At 47.1% G+C, this 18012-nt stretch overlaps 2 protein-coding genes across 2 annotated transcripts; one reads left to right on the forward strand and one right to left on the reverse strand.

Moving 5' to 3' along the window:
* Positions 1-1695: 1695 nt before the first annotated feature.
* LOC115390402 (solute carrier family 43 member 3-like) lies at positions 1696-7226 on the forward strand. The gene is made up of 13 exons (XM_030094258.1): positions 1696-1816; positions 2688-2940; positions 3015-3144; positions 3778-3824; positions 3943-4019; positions 4097-4189; positions 4408-4547; positions 4916-5037; positions 5163-5306; positions 5545-5652; positions 5762-5948; positions 6442-6565; positions 6695-7226. Exons 2-13 carry the CDS (start codon positions 2766-2768, stop codon positions 6842-6844), a joined length of 1497 nt encoding a protein of 498 aa, XP_029950118.1. The 5' UTR covers positions 1696-1816; positions 2688-2765; the 3' UTR covers positions 6845-7226.
* A 179-nt stretch (positions 7227-7405) lies between these two features.
* Positions 7406-17979, reverse strand: LOC115391013 (uncharacterized). Its single transcript, XM_030095099.1, has 7 exons — positions 17424-17979; positions 16685-17004; positions 16120-16184; positions 15883-16040; positions 15183-15677; positions 9512-10968; positions 7406-9434 (listed from the first exon to the last, which is right to left on the reverse strand). Exons 1-7 carry the CDS (start codon positions 17695-17697, stop codon positions 8763-8765), a joined length of 3441 nt encoding a protein of 1146 aa, XP_029950959.1. The 5' UTR covers positions 17698-17979; the 3' UTR covers positions 7406-8762.
* Between the last annotated feature and the right edge of the window lie 33 nt (positions 17980-18012).

Below are 18012 nucleotides of genomic sequence, written 5' to 3' on the forward strand. Positions count from 1 at the left end.
CGCTCCGCCTCTGTCTCCCCCCTTTCCCTTTCACATTTGTTTACACAGACTCTTCAGTGTTTCAGAGCCCAGAATGAGGCTTATTGAGCGTCTTCTTCCGACCCTCAGCCTGGTCACAGGTGCTTCTGTCTGTTTCCCTGGTTGTGCTCCACCTCTGGCTGTACTGAATGAAGGGATCTCCCTGTGTGTGAAGTGTCTCACCTTGGCTGCCATTCCTTTATTATTTGTCTTTATATCGTCCCTTTGGCCTCTGATCGGTTCAGTGAGATTTCAGTTAAGAAATCCCCTGATAGCACCTGTTTTGCAAGTTTATCCACTGTTAGTTTTTACCCCCTATGCGCTGGCATCAATGTAAACCGGATTAGCCTGCTGTTATTCGTGAATCTGAGTAAAGTTTCCAGTAATTCTTGAACAATGTCTTGTCTGGTACTAGATATATTTGACTTTAGGGACAGTACTGTAAAGCAGAGAGAGAATCTGAGCACATTATTGCTTTTTCCACTCTCGAGTCCTCTGATTTTTGTAACGCTGCATTCATTGCTGATGAATTATCCAATGCTTTCCTCACCTCATGAATCTTTAATTCTGGACATCGACTGCGTAACCAGTTCTTCCTGAAACAGGATTCTTTGATCAATCCTTATAAAGCTGAATGTGTTTGACATAATGCTCACAACCTGTACCTTTGTCTAATTTTCATCACCCAGAGTTCAAATAATGCAGCAGATGGAGGTGGATACCAGATGGAAGCAGATCTCTTCTGAAAAGAGAAGTTTTCACCTGAGCCAGCAGCATGGTTTGAGTTACGTTCTTTTTTCAGTGGATTCAGTTTAATGATGAAAAAAATACCAAATATCTGCTAATTTTAAAAAGGCTGTGAATGTTTTTGCTGCACCACAATGAAATATTGGCACTTTGTTCTTTGTTCTTTTCCACAAGAATGTAAGACTGAATATAGATTTTTAAATAGAATCTCCCAAACTGTCTCCTTCCTCATTTTTCAGAGGGTGACATTAGCATTAGCACAGTAGTTATGATGGTTTCACTGCTCTGAAAAATAGTAATAGTTTCTAGTTCTCAGATCTGTTCATGTTTGCTCTTCTCAGTGTTTCTTCTTCATGAACAGATTTCTTTAACTAAGCACCAACATCCAGATTATAGAGCATCTTCCTCCCACTCATGGACATAAAAATAGTTCAACTGAGAGAAGAAATAACTCAGCGGTCATTTTCAGAATCCTGTTGATCACTGGTGACAAAAATCAAGGAAAAAAAACTTTTCTATGCATAAAGAATATATAATCAGTTTGATTAATCTGGATTAAAGATGCGGATTTGCAATAGGACTATAGTGTGTTATAAAAGTTAAAGCATTGGGCAAAGCAGAGACCCTGTACAAGCTTAAAAAAACATGGTTTTATAATATTTATATCACTGTGTTATATCACATATATAGAAGTAAACATTCAACATCTCCTCGTGCTGTACGTTTGTTTTAAATGTGTGTGAAATGATATCTCCATGTTTTAAATAACAAGATAAAAGAAATGGCACTCAAAAGTTGACCCAGTCATGTTTGTCGGTTGTAATTAGGAGCCTCCTCATGTTCAGCTGGTGCCATGTGCCGTCCGTTATGCGCAAAGATTAGTCCAAACTGCCTAATCTGGATTACAGTGAGGCACAGCCTGGCGATAACTGCCACGCTATCTGTCCCTCCTGCTGTCCACATGGTGCTGTGTGAGTCCACCATGAGACAGCCAGGCAGTCTGGGGACGTTTTGAAAGGAAGGTCCAACTGAGAAGCACCAGGAGGGACGTGTGAGTAGCACTTTTATCTCCTTTTATATGAGAAATTATGTTTATAATGAGGAACACATCATTTTAAAATCCAAGTCAGAATATTAGAAGGGCTGCTCAGGCTATCTTCAGTGTGAGAAAAACAGGCGCAACATGATGCTGAAAATATTAGTAAAGTTAAAGTGTATTGAAAATATTCTCTTAAAAGTCACTGTAGCTTAGATCACATTAAATCTGAAGTGAGTTTAATGATTATTATAATATATAAGGTCACATGTGAGTTTAGTCTGAGCTTTCTGCTGTTCCTTTACTTATTCTGGGATTTGTTTAAGTTTCCTCATCCTGCACAAAACCGAAGCTTTACCATTAAGTACTGTGATGTTCTGAGGAAAGCATCAGTCAGATAAAATTTCTGCTTAAAGAATGGAAAGTAGAGAATGCACTGGATGAATCAGACGGGGCGTGAAGAGAGGACGTGTCTGGGTAAGAGAGGGATTTAGCCGCCAGTAAAGACGAGCCCAAAAGGCAGGACCACAAGCTTCAGTCATTCAGACAGATACAGAAATGTCCTCCAGCGTCTGGATGATGATCGACAGCTCTGGAAATCATTGCTGGACCGCAGGAACGCTTTCAGAAATGATTGATGTGAGCGCAGCACATGGTGCAGGCTGGATCCAGACGAAGCCTCACCGGAGGACATTCCTGTCTCTGCAGGACTAAAGTCCAGTTTTTGGCAGATAAATTATCATTTGAAGTTATAGTTGGCAATATTGTTCACAGGATTAAACATGAAAGGGAACATCAAGTTTGTTCCAAATCTCTGCAGAGGCGGAGTCACGACAATGCCAAAGCACATTTAGAAAGATTCCATAAACACTGCTTTGTATCGTAGAAAGGACGACTTCTCCGCCCTGGATGAACGTTGTGACCCCGAGGCCGAGGCTTGGAGAGGACCGGGACTCTGTGGACCATGCAGGGCTGCGAGGGGGGGGCCAGGCTGCGCCACTGGCTCACCCTGCTCTCCGGGATGCTGGAGTGCCTGTGCTTCGCCGGCGTGGTGTTCGGATTCGCCTCCCTGGTCTTCGTGCTCAAGGAAGAGGGATATTTCAGCGACCTGTGCGTCAGTCAGACAGCAAACGGCACAGGTGAGCTCTGAGTTGGGGGGAGGTCTTCATCACGCCTTCATCACCCCTTGCTGTAAAGGTTTTGTGGGTTCCAGGCTGCAGTGATCAGGACGAGCGCTTCTCCCTGGTCTTCACCATCGCCTCCTTCCTCAACAACTTCCTCACCCTGATCAACGGTTTCGTGTTCGACCACTTCGGCACCTTGGTGACCCGGCTGCTGGGAGTGTGAGCTCTCCTCCTCCCCTCCTCCTCCTCCTCCTCTTCCTCCTCTTCTTCTGTGTTCTCACTGCACCTGCAGACCTTTAAATGAACCATCGCAGTTAAACATTGTTTATGTCCCAGGAAAAGACCTCCACACCTCATTCCACTAGGAAAGACCAATCAGGATCAATCGCAATGTCAACAAACTGGCAGAAGAAGCATCATTCCTTTGATTTCCAATGACGTGTGTGAAGTGGAGAGAGTACGACTGACTGAGAATATTCAAAAAACAAAAGTTTTACGATTAATACAAGGAATTATTGGACAATAAACCTATTGAGCCTACTTTTTTGCAGTTTATATGAGAGTTAGCTGAAATTATAGACATTTTGATGTGAACCTCACACATCGATATGTTAAGTGGAGCTGGTGAACCTCGTTATCAGAGGCTAGAGACGAATATTTCAATACCATTTAAAGGCAATTGCCTAATTTATTCTAAAGTGTGAAACTGCAAAAGTCAAGAAAATAAAATATAATGTTGTCATGATTGAAAAAACAACTTTTCAATAATTCTTTTTTTTTTTTAAATAAATCCGACATATCTGTGAACACTGATAAAACTCCTGTGAAAATGTTGTTTTTCCCCCTGTGCAGATCTTTGTACACCACTGGGACTCTTCTTGTAGCTTTCTCCAATGCAGGTAAGAACATGAATTCATGTGTTCACACACTGTATGTGCTGCACTTTATATTAGTGTTTATTAAGTGATGAGTGGAGAGGGCCACGTGTACCACAGGTGCTTTTTGTTCTCCTCACAGCGTTGTCAGGTCTGCTGTTTCCGGCTTTGGCCCTGATTGCCGTCGGAGGAATTCTCCTCCTTGTCACCAACATGCAGGTAAATCCTCCTGCCGTTCGAACCGGCTCGTCTGCTCATCAGACTGAACATGTGGAACACGTTCAAACCTCCAAAAGGTGGGAAACCTGTTCGCCGCTCATCGCTCCACCATCATCACCCTCTACAACGGCGCCTTCGACTCGTCCTCGGCCGTGTTTCTCATCATTAAGGTAAAACGTCTCCACCGTTCACACAATACTGCAGCGCAGCTTCAGCTATAACTAACGGCACAGGCTTCAATTCATAAAACTGACATTTTCCGTCAGTCAGTATCAGAATAGAATCAGGATGTTAGAGGAGGAAGATGCTCTAGAACCCTGAGTCAACAGGGGGTTAGTGTAATGCTGACAGAGAGGCAGCCACTCAGATTTCTCCTCCACGTTTGCAGATCCTGTATGAACATGGAATCTCTCTGCGCTCCTCCTTCCTCGCCTTGTCCGCCTGCAGCGTGATTCACGTCCTGCGAACCTTCCTGCTGATGCCCAGGAGCCACATCCCCTACAGCCCGCCTCAGGACTACACATACGGGTGACAGAAGCACACACACACACACACACACTCTGACAATCTGTCAGAGTGTTTACGGTCCTCAGCTTGCAGAAACATCCTTGTTTGTCTTTCATGACTTCATCTGGACTTATTTTTATTTTAATTTTTGTGAAAAATGAGTCAGACATGTTTCCCTCAAGGTTTCAGAACAGATCAAAGATTAATTCAAGGGTGTCAAACACAGTTCAGTTCACTTCGCTACTCTGAATAAATTTCCTCAGTGTTTTCTGTGGAGTTTTGATCGTCTGCTTCGTGGTTTGGCCCGGTTAGAGTCCCGTGTGGCCGGTTTGGGCCCGCAAGCCTCATGTTTGACACCTCTGGGTTAAACAGTGTTCTTTGTTTTTCAGAGTGACTTGTAGAAAGAGCAACTCTTACAACGTGGAGCGTCTGGAGAGGAGCAGACAGGAGTCCGGCGGGAGGAACATCAGGACACAGGAGGACGAGACGGAGGCGCAGGACTCTGGAAAAGGTTCACCGCACACACACACACACACACACACACACACACACACACACACACACATCAAGTTTGCATGTTCCCCTGTCTATGGCTTCACCCCTCACACCCCGGTGTGGATCTGTGAATGTGTCCAGAGGACAGCTTCCGGAGCTGCGTCCTGTCCTGGTTCTTCCTGTGCCAGCTGCTGTGGCTGTCCGTCATGCAGCTGAGACACTACTTCTTCATCGGCACGCTCAACACCAGGCTGAACCGGCTCGCCCACGGCGACCCCGTCCTGGGTGAGACGCCGTCAGACAATCAGCCAGGGACTATAGCCCAAGAGAAGGGATGAACAGAAAGATGAAAGCTGATGCTGAGTGAAGGTTATTATTGGTACAACAGAAATGGAACGATGGTTTCGATGAGGCGGTGATCGTAGGAACGTCACTTAGTGCCAGCAGGTCACCAGGAACTCAGGTCATGGTGTGGAACTTGGAGACGGTTCTTACTTCATGTGGTTTCCGTTTCCGCCCTCAGTGAGCCAGTACACCAACGCCTTCGCCATGACGCAGCTGTGCGGCGTGCTGTGCGCCCCCTGGAACGGGCTCATCATGGACCGCCACAAGGGAAGACCCCTGGCCCCGGGTAAATCACCCCCTGCTCCTCATCCTCCCTCCTGGACTCCTCCCCCTTGTGCGTAAGCCCCGCCCCTTCCTGTGCTCCACTGACCGGACGCCCTGCTGTGGTGCTGCAGGCGAGACAGAGAGGGAGGCGGACCTGCGCTCCTCCTGCCTGTCGCTCGTCCTCACCTCGCTGCAGTGCCTCCTCTTCTCGGTGTGCGCCTCCGTCCCGTACCTGCCGCTGCAGTACCTCACCTTCGTCCTGCAAGTCCTCAACCGCTCCTTCCTGTACGGGGGCAACGCCGCCTTCATCAGCATCGCGTGAGCGTTTGACCAACACACACACACACACACATGCGCACACACTCCATGAAGGGGAGAAAGAATATCAGCTTTTTGATTATAACTTTAACTGCAATGTATTGATTTGACCAGCAGGGGCGCCCTTCAGTCTGTATCATGTGTTGAGTTAATGTACTGACATTGATCATTTGTAGGTTTTGATGAGTTATTCTGATCATAAAATGAACTAGAACTCCTTATTATCTTTTAATTATAATCTGTATATATTATGTAGATTATAATGTTAATATTTAGAGCTGTATGCGGCTCCTGAAGTAAAATGAGTTTGATGAATTGACACCCCCGCTCTTTAAATTACAGGAACCAAAAGATTAGTGTTTTATTAATGCTTTTAGAAGACTGGCTTGAAAGCTTATTAAAACATGACATCTTTGAGGCGATAAATGTGATTTTTAATGAGTTTTGCTCTGAGTGGATCTGGGATGACTGGGTAACGCCGCCGCTCCCTCAGGTTTCCGGCCCGTCACTTCGGGAAGCTGCACGGTATGGTCATGTCCCTGTCGGCCGTCTTCTCCCTGCTGCAGTATCCCTGCCTCGCCCTGGTCAAAGGCGTCCTCGGAGGAGACCCCCTCTTTGTGAGAAAACAGCCGATTCAGACACAAACCATCCGGTGGATCCACTAGAGCCCCAACACGCTGCTGGCGTTTCCAAAACGCCGCCGCGTGAACGTGAAACACTCCTGAGACGCCGCCGTGTGCTTGCAGGTGGACGTGGCTCTGATCGTCCTCAATCTGCTGGTCTTCGTCCATCCCGTCTACGTCTTCGTCCACTGCAGGAGGCAGCGCCGCCTCCGAGAGAAGACGAGCCGGGCGGAGGGCCAGGCCCACTCCCCCACGGCCGAAGCGAAACTATGAAGAGACTTCTTCAATGAATTAAAGCCCATAATTTACAATGTGTCAGTAGTGTTAAAAAATGTTCCATCTATGATCATCAGAGCATTTCACCAATAATGCGACTGAAGCAGCATGAAAGAATGTTACAGTGCTGATCATTTTATGAAGGTTTTTGCAGATCTCTTGCAACTGAAACATGAAAAATGATCGATCATGGGTTTTTCAGTTTTGACGCTTTTTGTTCTGCTCCATTCAGAATGGTCAAAATTATGCCGTTAATGTCCATTATCCTGCAGCAGCTTGTCTGTTAGAGCTCAGATGGTAAAATTTTTTTTGTAATGCTGAAAATAGATCGAACTTTAAAAAAAAAAGAAGCGCTAGTGTTGTTTTTTATTGTTTTTTTTATGGCTGCGGGAACAAAAAGTTGTATTTTTTGACCCAAATGTTTTAATAAAAAATATATCTGATGGTTTGTGAGTTTTGTATTTTTGAAGCTTACATACCACTAACATTTGTTCAATCAACAGCTTCGTTCCGACTCTCCTCTGAGATAAAACCACCAGAAACATGAATCCAGTGAAGGTACATTTTATTAAAAATCTTCTGCAGCAGGTACAGTTACTTCACACCAGTTGCATGAATGACAGAACTCAAACAGCGTCACAGTTTAGGACAACACACACTTTGTGCTACCGAGTTTCTGTTTGTGTAAACAACCCACAGTCCTGCGCTGAAACACGACGGAACAGCTGAGATTCTGAGCTCCAGTCCTAGTTTGTTCTACATTCAGGTTAATTCACTCATTTCTGCCCTGTCTGGTTATTTAAGAAGCAGCACGCCTCGCAGATAACCAACAGTCTTTGTTTTGTTCTAGTCTGAATAACGGAAAATATCAATAATAATGATAAATGAGATGTGGACGACATTCAAACAGACTTCAAAAGAAACGGGATAAAACAGGAAAATCCATGTTGAAACTACAGAAAAAGGCACTGAATGCTGAAAAGGTCCAAACTCTGTATCGACACACGGACTGAAGGTGTGCAGCGGTAAAAATATTGATCCACGTAACATAATCAATGTGTTAATATATCTTCTAACATAAAAACTACGAGTCCAGACTTCAACCAAAACGTTTTTCTTGGGACGTTCAGCCTAACAGCTCTGGTGGGAATCAAGGTCAGGACGGTTAACTGGAGAAAACTAGAAATGAAAAACAAACTAAAAAAAAAAAAACTATAATTTGGACTAACCAATACGCAAAACATAAAACTAAAATCTAGCAGTCATGAATAAAAACTAAAACTAAACTAAAATTAGAGGCATGACGTCAAAATGACAAAAATGAAAAAACTAATGAAAATATTCAAAACTATCATAACCCTGGATTACACACATTTGTAATCAGCTACATATACTTGTCAAGAAATGGTAAAAAAAAAAAGGTATATCAAATTAAAAGCCCAAATATAAAGCCCTCAGTCTAACATGACAACTGGCAGAATTCTGTCACGTTTGCGTCTAAACGTAAAACTAAAACTCGACAAGGAGGAAATGAGGAAGTTCTTCCTCTCATCTGCATCCCCACTGCATTTGGATAGCTTATTGATGAATTTGCATGTTTTCAATAAAGATAAATTTGAACATTTATCAGTCAGAAGACGCTTCATGGCGTGGACAGTTAGAAATCCAGAGTGCCGTCGCTCTCTCTCTGTCATACACACATTTTCCACTCTGAACTCACTACAACAGCGTCTGCTTCACACACCAGGAGGAATATTTGGGTCGATTCCAGGATATTCTGTATTTTCAGGATAGAAGTTATTGTTGTCAACAGCAGCTCCATCAGCAGTAAGTGGAATTTATTGACGGGTGTTGGTGTTGGATTTGTGACGTTCTGGTGGAAATAGTGTGGTTAAAGCTCTAAACTTGCATCTTTTTAACTCCCACTGCTCTTGTCTTCGCTCTTCACCGCCGCCGCCGTCATGGTCATCATCGTGGTCGTCGTATAACTGCTCTCGGTCACTGGTATGTTGTTGTAATGGAGAAACAAGATGGCGTCCAGACTCTCCGGCGGGATGTTGGATCTCTTCCTGGAGCTGGCTCCGTCCTCCACGAAGTCCAGCGCGGCGTTCCCCGCCGCGGCCGGGGCGGCCAGGTAGGCCCGGGCCGCGGCGGCCAGCAGAGGAAACTGCCCCGCCTTGGTCCTCCACCACTGCAGGGGCTCCACGCCCAGCGAGGCCCCCCGGCCGGCCCTGAACACCGACATCTCCATGTCCAGGGCCTCCTCCACGGAGCTGTGCCTGCTGCTGGGCGCCGGGCTGAACAGGTCTCCCAGCAGGAACTCCATCCCGGACAGCGCGCCCTGACACCCGGGCTCCGCGGCCTCCGACTCGTCGGGGTCTCCCACGTCGCTCTCCTCCTCCTCTTCAGACGTTTCCTTGAAGCTGATCGGCCGAGACTCCTTGAGGCGTTTGCTCCTCCGCAGGCAGTCGCTGTCGGACTCCGGCGAGCCCGGGGAGGGGCTCCTCTTCTTACCTCGACCCCTCCGGTCCTCCTTCACGATCCTCGCCGTCTCTTCCTTCAGCCAGTCGAACGTGGCCGCCTGCTCCTGGAAGGTCATCAGAGCAGAAGCCTTTCAGCTCTGACATGGTAAGAAATGAAACCTCAGAGCTGTGTGGGTCTCACCTTCTCCTCCATGAACCTCAGGCCGTGGAACTGCGGGTCGAGGCAGCACGCCACGCTCAGGGCCCGGCTCACCGCCGGGCTCCCATAGCAGCTGGACAGGTGTCTCCTCATCGTCTTCTTCACCTCCTTCAGGACGGACGACGAGTCGGCCGGCCGCGAGACGAGGTGGCGCGACAGCAGGCCGGTCAGGATGGGCTTGATGAGGGACAGGCGGGGGAAGCTCTCCTTGGCCAGAGTCCTGCAGGCCACGTCCAGCGGCTTGAGGACCAGGGACAAGTCCTCCACAACCCTCCAGTCCGAAGGCGAGACCGAGACGCCGACTGAGGACGAGTTGGAGGTGGAGATGGCAGAGCAGCTGCCAGACGAGCTGGACTCCACGTCCTCAGGAGGCAAAACCTCGTCTTTTATGTCTTTTACTAAATCAACAAAGACACTTTTGTGCTTGACGAGCGTGCTGAGTAAAGGGTAGAGCTTCTTCCAGGCCGGCCAGCTGTGGGCCCACGACTTGAGGTCGGCCTTCTCCTGCTTCGTCAGGACCTGCAGGACGATCTGGGCGTCAAGGGTAAACCAGCCTTTACTGTGAGCGGGCGGCAGGAACAGGGCGGACAGAAACAGCTGGAACTGGCGGAGAGTTTTGGAGACGACGGGATGCAGCATCACCTCCTCGACGCAGCCCCGCACGGCGCTGAAGAAGCAGGGGATGGAAGGGAGCCCTTCGCCGGATGGGCCGAGCTCAGACGCTTCATCGGGCGACGTGGAGTCCTCCCTCTCCAGAAACGTCGTGGAGTTGGGGTGAGGGGCGCTTCCTGCAGCGTCCCCCCCCTGCACCGGCCTCCTCGCTCTGTTCTTCCACTGCCCACCCAGCAGGACCAGACTCGGCTGGGAGATGCCCCACTCGAGGGCCACGGCTTTCACCCGACTCTCCACTGCCTGGAAGCTGTCCTGCTCGCCTTCAGCCAGCCGTCGGGTCGCCAGCGCCAGGTTGTGGAAACTAAAGTTACAGTCTATGAAGTGAGCCCAGAGCGTGAGGTAGTGCTCAGTGCCGCCCTGCCAGCTGTGGCGCCAGACGTCCACGCTCAGCGTGACGGAGTGGCCAACGGCACTCTGACTGCCGCGGGAGTGCCAGGGGCTCCGGGGCTCGGACTCGATGGGGGCCGTGTAGTCGTTCAGGTCCTCCACTTCGCCCCTCCTCCTCAGCAGATGGAACAGGTTCGCCTTGGCTCGGGTGTGGTGGTCCTTCAGGAGGGCCTCCAGCTGGTCGGGCGAAGGCAGCTCCTTGTAGAACGGCAGCATGGTGTGGATGAGCTGCCTGAAGCCGTCGCCTTCGATCAGAGCGGGCGGCTGAAGGTCCGTGATGAGGAAGTTGACGATGGCGCTGGTCACAGGAGCGGACGACACGACGGGAAGCGCGTTAACCGAACTGCTGGAGGCCGGCGCCGGCTGGGGGCGCTGCTGAGCTGTTCAAAAAATAGGAGATTTAACAGTTTAGCTATAAAGAAAGGGGCAAATGGCGCCAACATGATCGGCATAGTTATCAAATTACCTGCAGTATTCCCAGCAGAGGACTGCTAATGTGGCTGGGTTGAGATTCACTCCGGAGCGGATGAAAACGCCACATTCATTCAAAGACGTGACATGGCGAGTGTTTCTGTATACTGGAATCATTTCCTCCCTTTGATAAAATATTCACTTTGCAAGTAATGGAAGTTTCCTTGTTGTCATCCTTTCTCATGAAATGTAAATACATTTTCAAGCGCTTGTCCATCTTGACGCCATGTTTCCTGCTGCCGTCGCCATGCGCGCTGCGAAGCTTACATACACGTGTGGTTCCACCAAATGATCGGAATCGATCAGGGAACTGGCTTTCCCTTCCAATCCCAACATGTACTTCCCATTTTACACATGTTTTCAAATGAAAATGCAAAGCTATAGCTGCATTTCAAGAACCGGTTTACACACTGACAACGTATCTGAAAATGCTTGGAATCAGCCTCAAACAATCCTTATAAGTCAAGAAACGCAGCTCAATATCAACGAATGAAAAATTCTGATGATCAATATCTTAAATTAAAACAAATAAGAGCGCCTTCTCTGATGGCCTGGATATATTCCAAACGCTTGTTAAAAGGATACTTCAACATTTTGGCAAATTGGCCCATTTAGCGCAATTCCTTAGTCATTTCGAACAGCATACTTGCTTTTTCTGTGAGGGCGAGCTGTTGTTTATTCAGAGGTGAGTCGGGGAAGGTTTTCAGGACGGACACAATGGAAGTGGATGGTATTTTTGTTCCCCCTCATCAAACTCATCAAATACACAATCCAACAACCCCCAAACACTTTGGTGGACACGTTATAATCCGCACATTCACTACACTCTGGAACACCAACAAATAATATTGTAGCGTTACGACACTGAAGCAAATACTGGGAACTACTTTTTCTTTTGAAATCACTACGCCCAGACGCCATGTTTAGTAAGTAGTTCCGTCTTAGCAATCTTCGCATAAACAACTCAGTCTCGTAATTTTGCATTAATATTTCACAGCCTAGTGAATGTGTGGATTATAACGTGTCCACCAAAGTGTTTTGGGGTTGTTGGATTGTGTATTTGATGAGTTTCACGAGGGGAAACAAAAATACCGCCCACTTCCATTGTGTCCGTCCGAAAACCTTCCCCGACTCACCTCTGGATAAACAACAGCTCGCCCTCGCAAAAAAAGTAAGTACGCTGTTCAAAATGACTAAGGAATTGCGCTAAATGGGCCAATTTGCCAAAATGTTGAAGTATCGCTTTAAGAAAACAGAAATAGAAGCCAGAACATGTTTCTGTTTTTGGATACTTTTATTATCAGAAATTATGCAGAACAAGTAGCATATGAACAAACTTGAAGTTAGGGATGGGCGACATGGCCTAAAATTTATATCACGGTATAATTTGACACATAAATTACAGAACAAGGCTGCCATGTCTTCGCATAAAAATGATGGACTTTGTTATAGCTCTTTTTGTCATGAGACAAACCTCCATCAAACGCCTGAGAGATGGACAGCTGCTGGAGAGTGGCTTGTCTCCCACGTGAGGACTGGCCTTTCTTCTGCGTTTCATCGCGCTGCAGTCTTCTCTGGCTCTCCTCATATTCTACCGCGTGTTTTGACTTCAGGTGGTAGAAAAGATTACTCGTGTTTCCGTGTTTTGCGACCACTGCCACCCGGCATATCTTGCAGATCACGTTCTCTTGCTTGGTGTCTGTTACTCTGAAGCCAAACCATGTCCAGATAATAGATGTTTTTGCACCATTCTTCTTCACGAGCTCTCCCTCCGTCCGTCCCCTGCTCCCCGCCATCGCTGTTATCGTCTACTTCTTCTACGGGGAACCGCGCATCTAAAAAGTTGCACGACTGCCACCTAGAGGACGTAATGTGCTATCGCGGTTGGGCGGTTTGACCAAACTCCCTACCGTGGGCCAAACGTACGTCGCATAAGGTTTATACCGCCCACCCCTACTTGAAGTTGAAATTAATGATGTGCTAGAAAAAGTAGCGAGGCAAAACAAAATGATCACGTGAAATCAACATGAAGTAAAACATCTTCTTTCACGTACCCCCCTCAGTGCCACAGTTGTTCTCATTTCCATTCGAAGAGCGTTGGACTGTGGAGTAAAAGTAAAACTTTTATTTAGTGAACATTTTTGAAAGAAACAATTAAAAAGTAACTCCAAAGGTTTGGAGCGTGTGACTGTTGACAGTCTGATTGTTCCATCTCACCCTGAGCTTCCACATAACAATCGTAGTGTTTGGATCGAAGGTGCTGCCACAGGTTGGTCGTGTTTCTCATGCTGAAACGGATGGATCCCTGGCTCACCGAAGCTGCACAAATATTACAGATCGCTTCACTACTGAGAGTCCTGGTGAAGTATTTCCACACAGGACTAGGGCCGGCATATTTCACCATCTGAAAAACAAAGACAACAAACAGCAAGACACCACATGCATTAGTCAAAAAACAGAAAACCATCTCATCATGTGACATGAAGCATCTCTTACTGTGGTATGTGCTTGCATGCAAACATTTGAATGCTTCAGACAACAAACAGGGCTTTGCTTGACTGTATGACAAATGCTTTAACTTAGTTGAACTTCAAAACAAAAGCATCCGTGCAGCTGGGAAACAATGCATGCTTCATGCAGACCAATGCAGGTGCTACAAAGTAAAAGTTTCTTCCACAAACCTTCAGGCCAGACTCTCTGGAAGCAGCCAGCAGCTCCTGCTCTCACATGGAGGGGTGGGCGCGCGCAGATGACGTCATCGCCGAGGGACAACTTTGTGTTCGTTCCATGGGGAGGTCGCAAGGGGGCGCCAAAGGACAATTCAACATTAAATACACTGAAAACAGAGCAGTGTCAACATTTAGAGTAAAATTAAAATCCATGGCAGGACTCTTCTTACATTAAAGTTTCTGATGAAGAGAGTCTATTTAGATTAGATAATCATTTATTAGTCACACAAAGATGCTACAAACTAAGCAGTAAAAACCTAACAAGAGAATTAAAAATATAAAAAACAAATATTAACATTATATTTGCCACAATGCTCAGCTAGCTTGAATTTAAACCAATGCATCTGGGTGGAAAACAGATACTGCACAACAAATAAACTGAGCATATTTAATGGATTTCTATGTGTACTGAACAGGCAGGTGGATAAAGTGTCATGGAAAGCATGAAGTGCCTCTCTGAGGTCTTCTAAATTTGTGTTCACATTTTCTTTCTGTCATAAGTTTAAATAAACAAACACATCCCATGCTATGCTGTAAATAAACACAGTTCATGATCATCTCTGCACATCCCACATTATCCCATATCATCTAGTCAGGAGGCCTGCTGCCGCGGACTGACTGGGTTAACACGGTAATCTTTAACTAGATTCTGCTAGCTGTCAAGGGGAACTGACTGAGTTATTGTTGACTGTACAAACTTACCGTCACGGCAAAGCGCTCCGCTCAGTAAAAGTGCTGTGGACTCTTCACTCTGCTGGAGCGAGATGACTGGATGCATAACACAAGGACTTCATTTCTGAGAGAAACGCCATATTGCCTGCAGTTTAATACGTCCATGTCAATGGATCGACTTTAGGCCGATTACTGATTATTCACGGACTGGCCGATTCATCTGTGGGAAACGCTGTTGTGTACTCACCAATTGGGAAAATGACGATTAGGAGAAAATGATGCGTTTTCACTAGAAAACACTGCAAAAACAGGGTCTAGTATGTGTAAAAGGGGAAACGCGACTGATCATTCAGGCCACCAGATCAGCTCAATATGAGATTATTCCACTTTCTCAAACCTTATCCAGCAGACAAAACCTGATTTATATTTGGACCAATAAATTCAAACATAGGGTTATTTTCCACTAGGCTGGATTTGGTGTTTCAGTTGTCTTTATAACTGGGAATGACTCCCAGAATTCAAATTCTTTATTTGGAGACCTAAAGCAGATATGAGATGAAATGAGATTAATTCAATTAATTAATCATGACTCCTGTAATTAATTAGATTAATTTTTTGATCTTCCAACGGCACGATTTTGAACAGAAGCTGGTGAAACACAGTGTGGGAAAACTCAAACTTCCGGCTGTGGTTGCGTCTGGGAGCGGAGAGCGGGAGTTTACCTGCGGACGAGCCGCGGTCCTTGTAGCTGTCCCGCGGTCGGATGTCGTGCTTGCTGGTCAGGTGGCTCTGCAGGTCGGCCGCTCCGCTGGCGCAGCCCACGTGCTCCAGGCACAGCTTGCACACCGCCGTGCCGCGGTCCAGCGGCCGCCCGGTGGGGTCGGGCTCGAAGCCGAAGAAGTACCAGGGGTTGCTGAGCGTGGCGCCGGGGTTGCTCAGCAGCCTCTCGGTGCCCGGCATGAAGTCGTACTTCTCCGTCACGGAGTAGCTCGGGGACGGGAAGGAGAGCAGGGAGCCGGAGGGGAACGGCGAGGCGGGGGCGCCGTCCGCGGCGGACACCGTGGTCACGTCGCTGATGACCGGCATGGGGCTCTGCGACTGGCTGCGGTCGGACCAGAGGGGGGCGGCGCTGGGCTCGGGCAGGGTGACCAGCTGGACGTCCTGCAGCAGACGCAGAGCCGACTCTTTGTCTCCGACTCCACACTTCACACTGTCCCCTGAGGACACACACCCAGAAAACACACAGCTAGACTCAGGTTCAGAAGAGATTCACTCATTAACAACAGAGGGAAGCTGGTGATACACAGCAAAGGTTCCAGTCACTGAACTGTGAAAGGTAAATTATGATGTAAAAGAATGATGTGGTTCAGTGTGGAATGATCCCTGCTGGTTTTCCACCTCTGGGAGTCATTGAGAGCTCACCCATCCCCAGGCCCAGGAGGGAGGCGTAGTCTTTTCCAATCCAGACCCGCAGCTCTGCTCCTTCTGCGATGGGCTGAGAGACTCGGTAGTAGATGTGGCGGTAGAACTGGAAAACCACCAGGTTGTGTTTTTCCTCGCTGCCGGTGTACGTCACGTACCTGAAACGCATCATCAGAAGCTACAGGAAGGGATCAAGACAAGGAAGAAATCAAGAGGGAGGAAATACTGAATCCCCACCTCATCCAGTTCGACTTGTTCTCATCAGAAGCGTCGATGTAGATGAAAGCCGCGTCGTCTCGGATCTGGAAGAGAAATTTTCTTTAATGTCGACATCTTTAGACTTCGTAGAAGTATTTACTTGTGGTTTGGTGGCCAGACTGGAGCAAAAATAAAGCAAATGCATCTCTAAATCAAAGCATAAATGAGACTTTAGTTGGATAAAGAGGTTAATGAAAAGGATGGATTGTGATCAAGGCGCTTAAAAGTATAATGGACGATTTTTTCGAAAAAGTCGAAGCCAAACGTCTGTTACTCGCTTTTTGAAAACGCGCATGTGCCAGACCATCCTACCTGCTCTGCTGCTCCTACGAGCGCGCTTGACGGCGTTACGTAAGCATTTCTCCAACGTGATTGACATGTTGGAGGACCAATAGTTGAGACTCGCATCACGCCATTCATTGGCTGAAACATCGTCCATTATACCTTTGATTCTGAAACATCTGAAGGCAAAAGTTTGCAGCTCTGAAAGAGGTTATTTGGATCAAATAAACCCAGATGAGAGAAACTGTGAGGAGTGACTCACAGCCCAGGCGTATCGGAGGCTGGATGGTGTTTGACCTCTGCACAGTTCACCCACAAACGGCCCGAACATGACTCCCTGCTGCAGGAGACACTTGGCGAACACCTTCACGTCCGCCGGCTGATCCTCGCTGGACGACCCGGCGAAGGCGTCTTCGCTCAGACTGAGGCAGGACGGCAGGGACAGCCTGGCCCGGGAGGGTCCGCCCTGGAGCCAGGGCTCGCCCGGGGGCAGCACGGCGTCCGGGACGTACGAGGAGTGACCCGGCACGGACTGCAGGAGGGGAACGTCCTCAAAGAACTCCTCATTGTTCAGATCCAATCCTGGAGAAACGGAGCAGAGGAAGAATGAGTCAGGTGTAGTGGTGAGCACTGAGTCCCAAAACCTGCAAGAACAGAACGTCACTGAAACTCTGCTATGTACTTCTTATTTTGCAACTTTCAGGATGACAAAATGATTCTTACAACTTATTTTCCAGCCAAAATTTTACATTTTGTTCCAGTCCAACCTCTGTTTAGGGAAACACATTTATAGATTACATCATTAATGAACTCAACAACTATGCATGATGCAAGACAATATCATTTGTTTCATGGGCAATAATGCAATAATAATGGGCAAGAGAAATAAATTAAAAAGATGCATGCATGCATGCATATATTCAGTTTTATTTACACATGAACTGCTGCATGCGTGTTTGACGTGTGTGTGATAAATGTGGATTTGCAGGGACATGAATTACCTGGGGTCTCAAATCCTCCAGAGCTGGTAGAAGATGGGGTGTCAAAGAAATCTGCACGGTGTCTCCTCTTCAGATGACTTCTTAAATTAGTGGTGTTTCCACTCTTTGCAAGCACGATTTTTCTGCACAGGCGACAAACTGCCTCTCTGTTGTTTAAAGGTTGCCCTTTGTCGTCTGCTTTCAGGCCAAAATACAGCCACACGACGGATTTGCTCCTTGGCTTGGTCACCAGATCCATGTTTGTTATGGTGTCTATGTGGGAGCGTGTGCGCATGCGTGCGCAGCTCTACGGCGCCAGCAGCTCCAGTAACAGATATATAAAATATAGAACACACATTCGGTGCAAAAATGCACAAATGTTGTTTTTGAAACACTTAAATTCGAGCTGTATTCTTGCAAAGATGGCTACCAGGAAAACTTTACATGCAGCGTTCTGTGTGGCAATGAAAAAAAACTATCTATACAATAATACATGTAGAGAAACCACTTAAATAATATATTTTATAGTAGATTTATTTTTGTGTGAGGAACAAGGGATTATTACCTTGAAATGCCTGATGACATTTATGTAGTGGCGAAGTTATGTTCT

Source organism: Salarias fasciatus, chromosome 6 (genome assembly GCF_902148845.1).
Source record: "Salarias fasciatus chromosome 6, fSalaFa1.1, whole genome shotgun sequence".
NCBI lineage: Eukaryota > Metazoa > Chordata > Actinopteri > Blenniiformes > Blenniidae > Salarias > Salarias fasciatus.

What these genes read in the sequence shown, in the direction of transcription:
- LOC115391013 (XM_030095099.1), bottom strand. Translation starts at nt 17,697, where the DNA reads ATGCGCACACGCTCCCACATAGACACCATAACAAACATGGATCTGGTG. An exon ending in AACAAGTCGAACTGGATGAG is followed by an intron (nt 16,041 to 16,119) that starts GTGGGGATTCAG and finishes GATGCGTTTCAG; the next exon opens with GTACGTGACGTACACCGGCA. An exon ending in GGACCGCGGCTCGTCCGCAG is followed by an intron (nt 10,969 to 15,182) that starts GTAAACTCCCGC and finishes TTTTTTGAACAG; the next exon opens with CTCAGCAGCGCCCCCAGCCG.
- LOC115390402 (XM_030094258.1), top strand. Translation starts at nt 2,766, where the DNA reads ATGCAGGGCTGCGAGGGGGGGGCCAGGCTGCGCCACTGGCTCACCCTG. An exon ending in TCCTTGTCACCAACATGCAG is followed by an intron (nt 4,020 to 4,096) that starts GTAAATCCTCCT and finishes AACCTCCAAAAG; the next exon opens with GTGGGAAACCTGTTCGCCGC. An exon ending in CCGTGTTTCTCATCATTAAG is followed by an intron (nt 4,190 to 4,407) that starts GTAAAACGTCTC and finishes CCACGTTTGCAG; the next exon opens with ATCCTGTATGAACATGGAAT.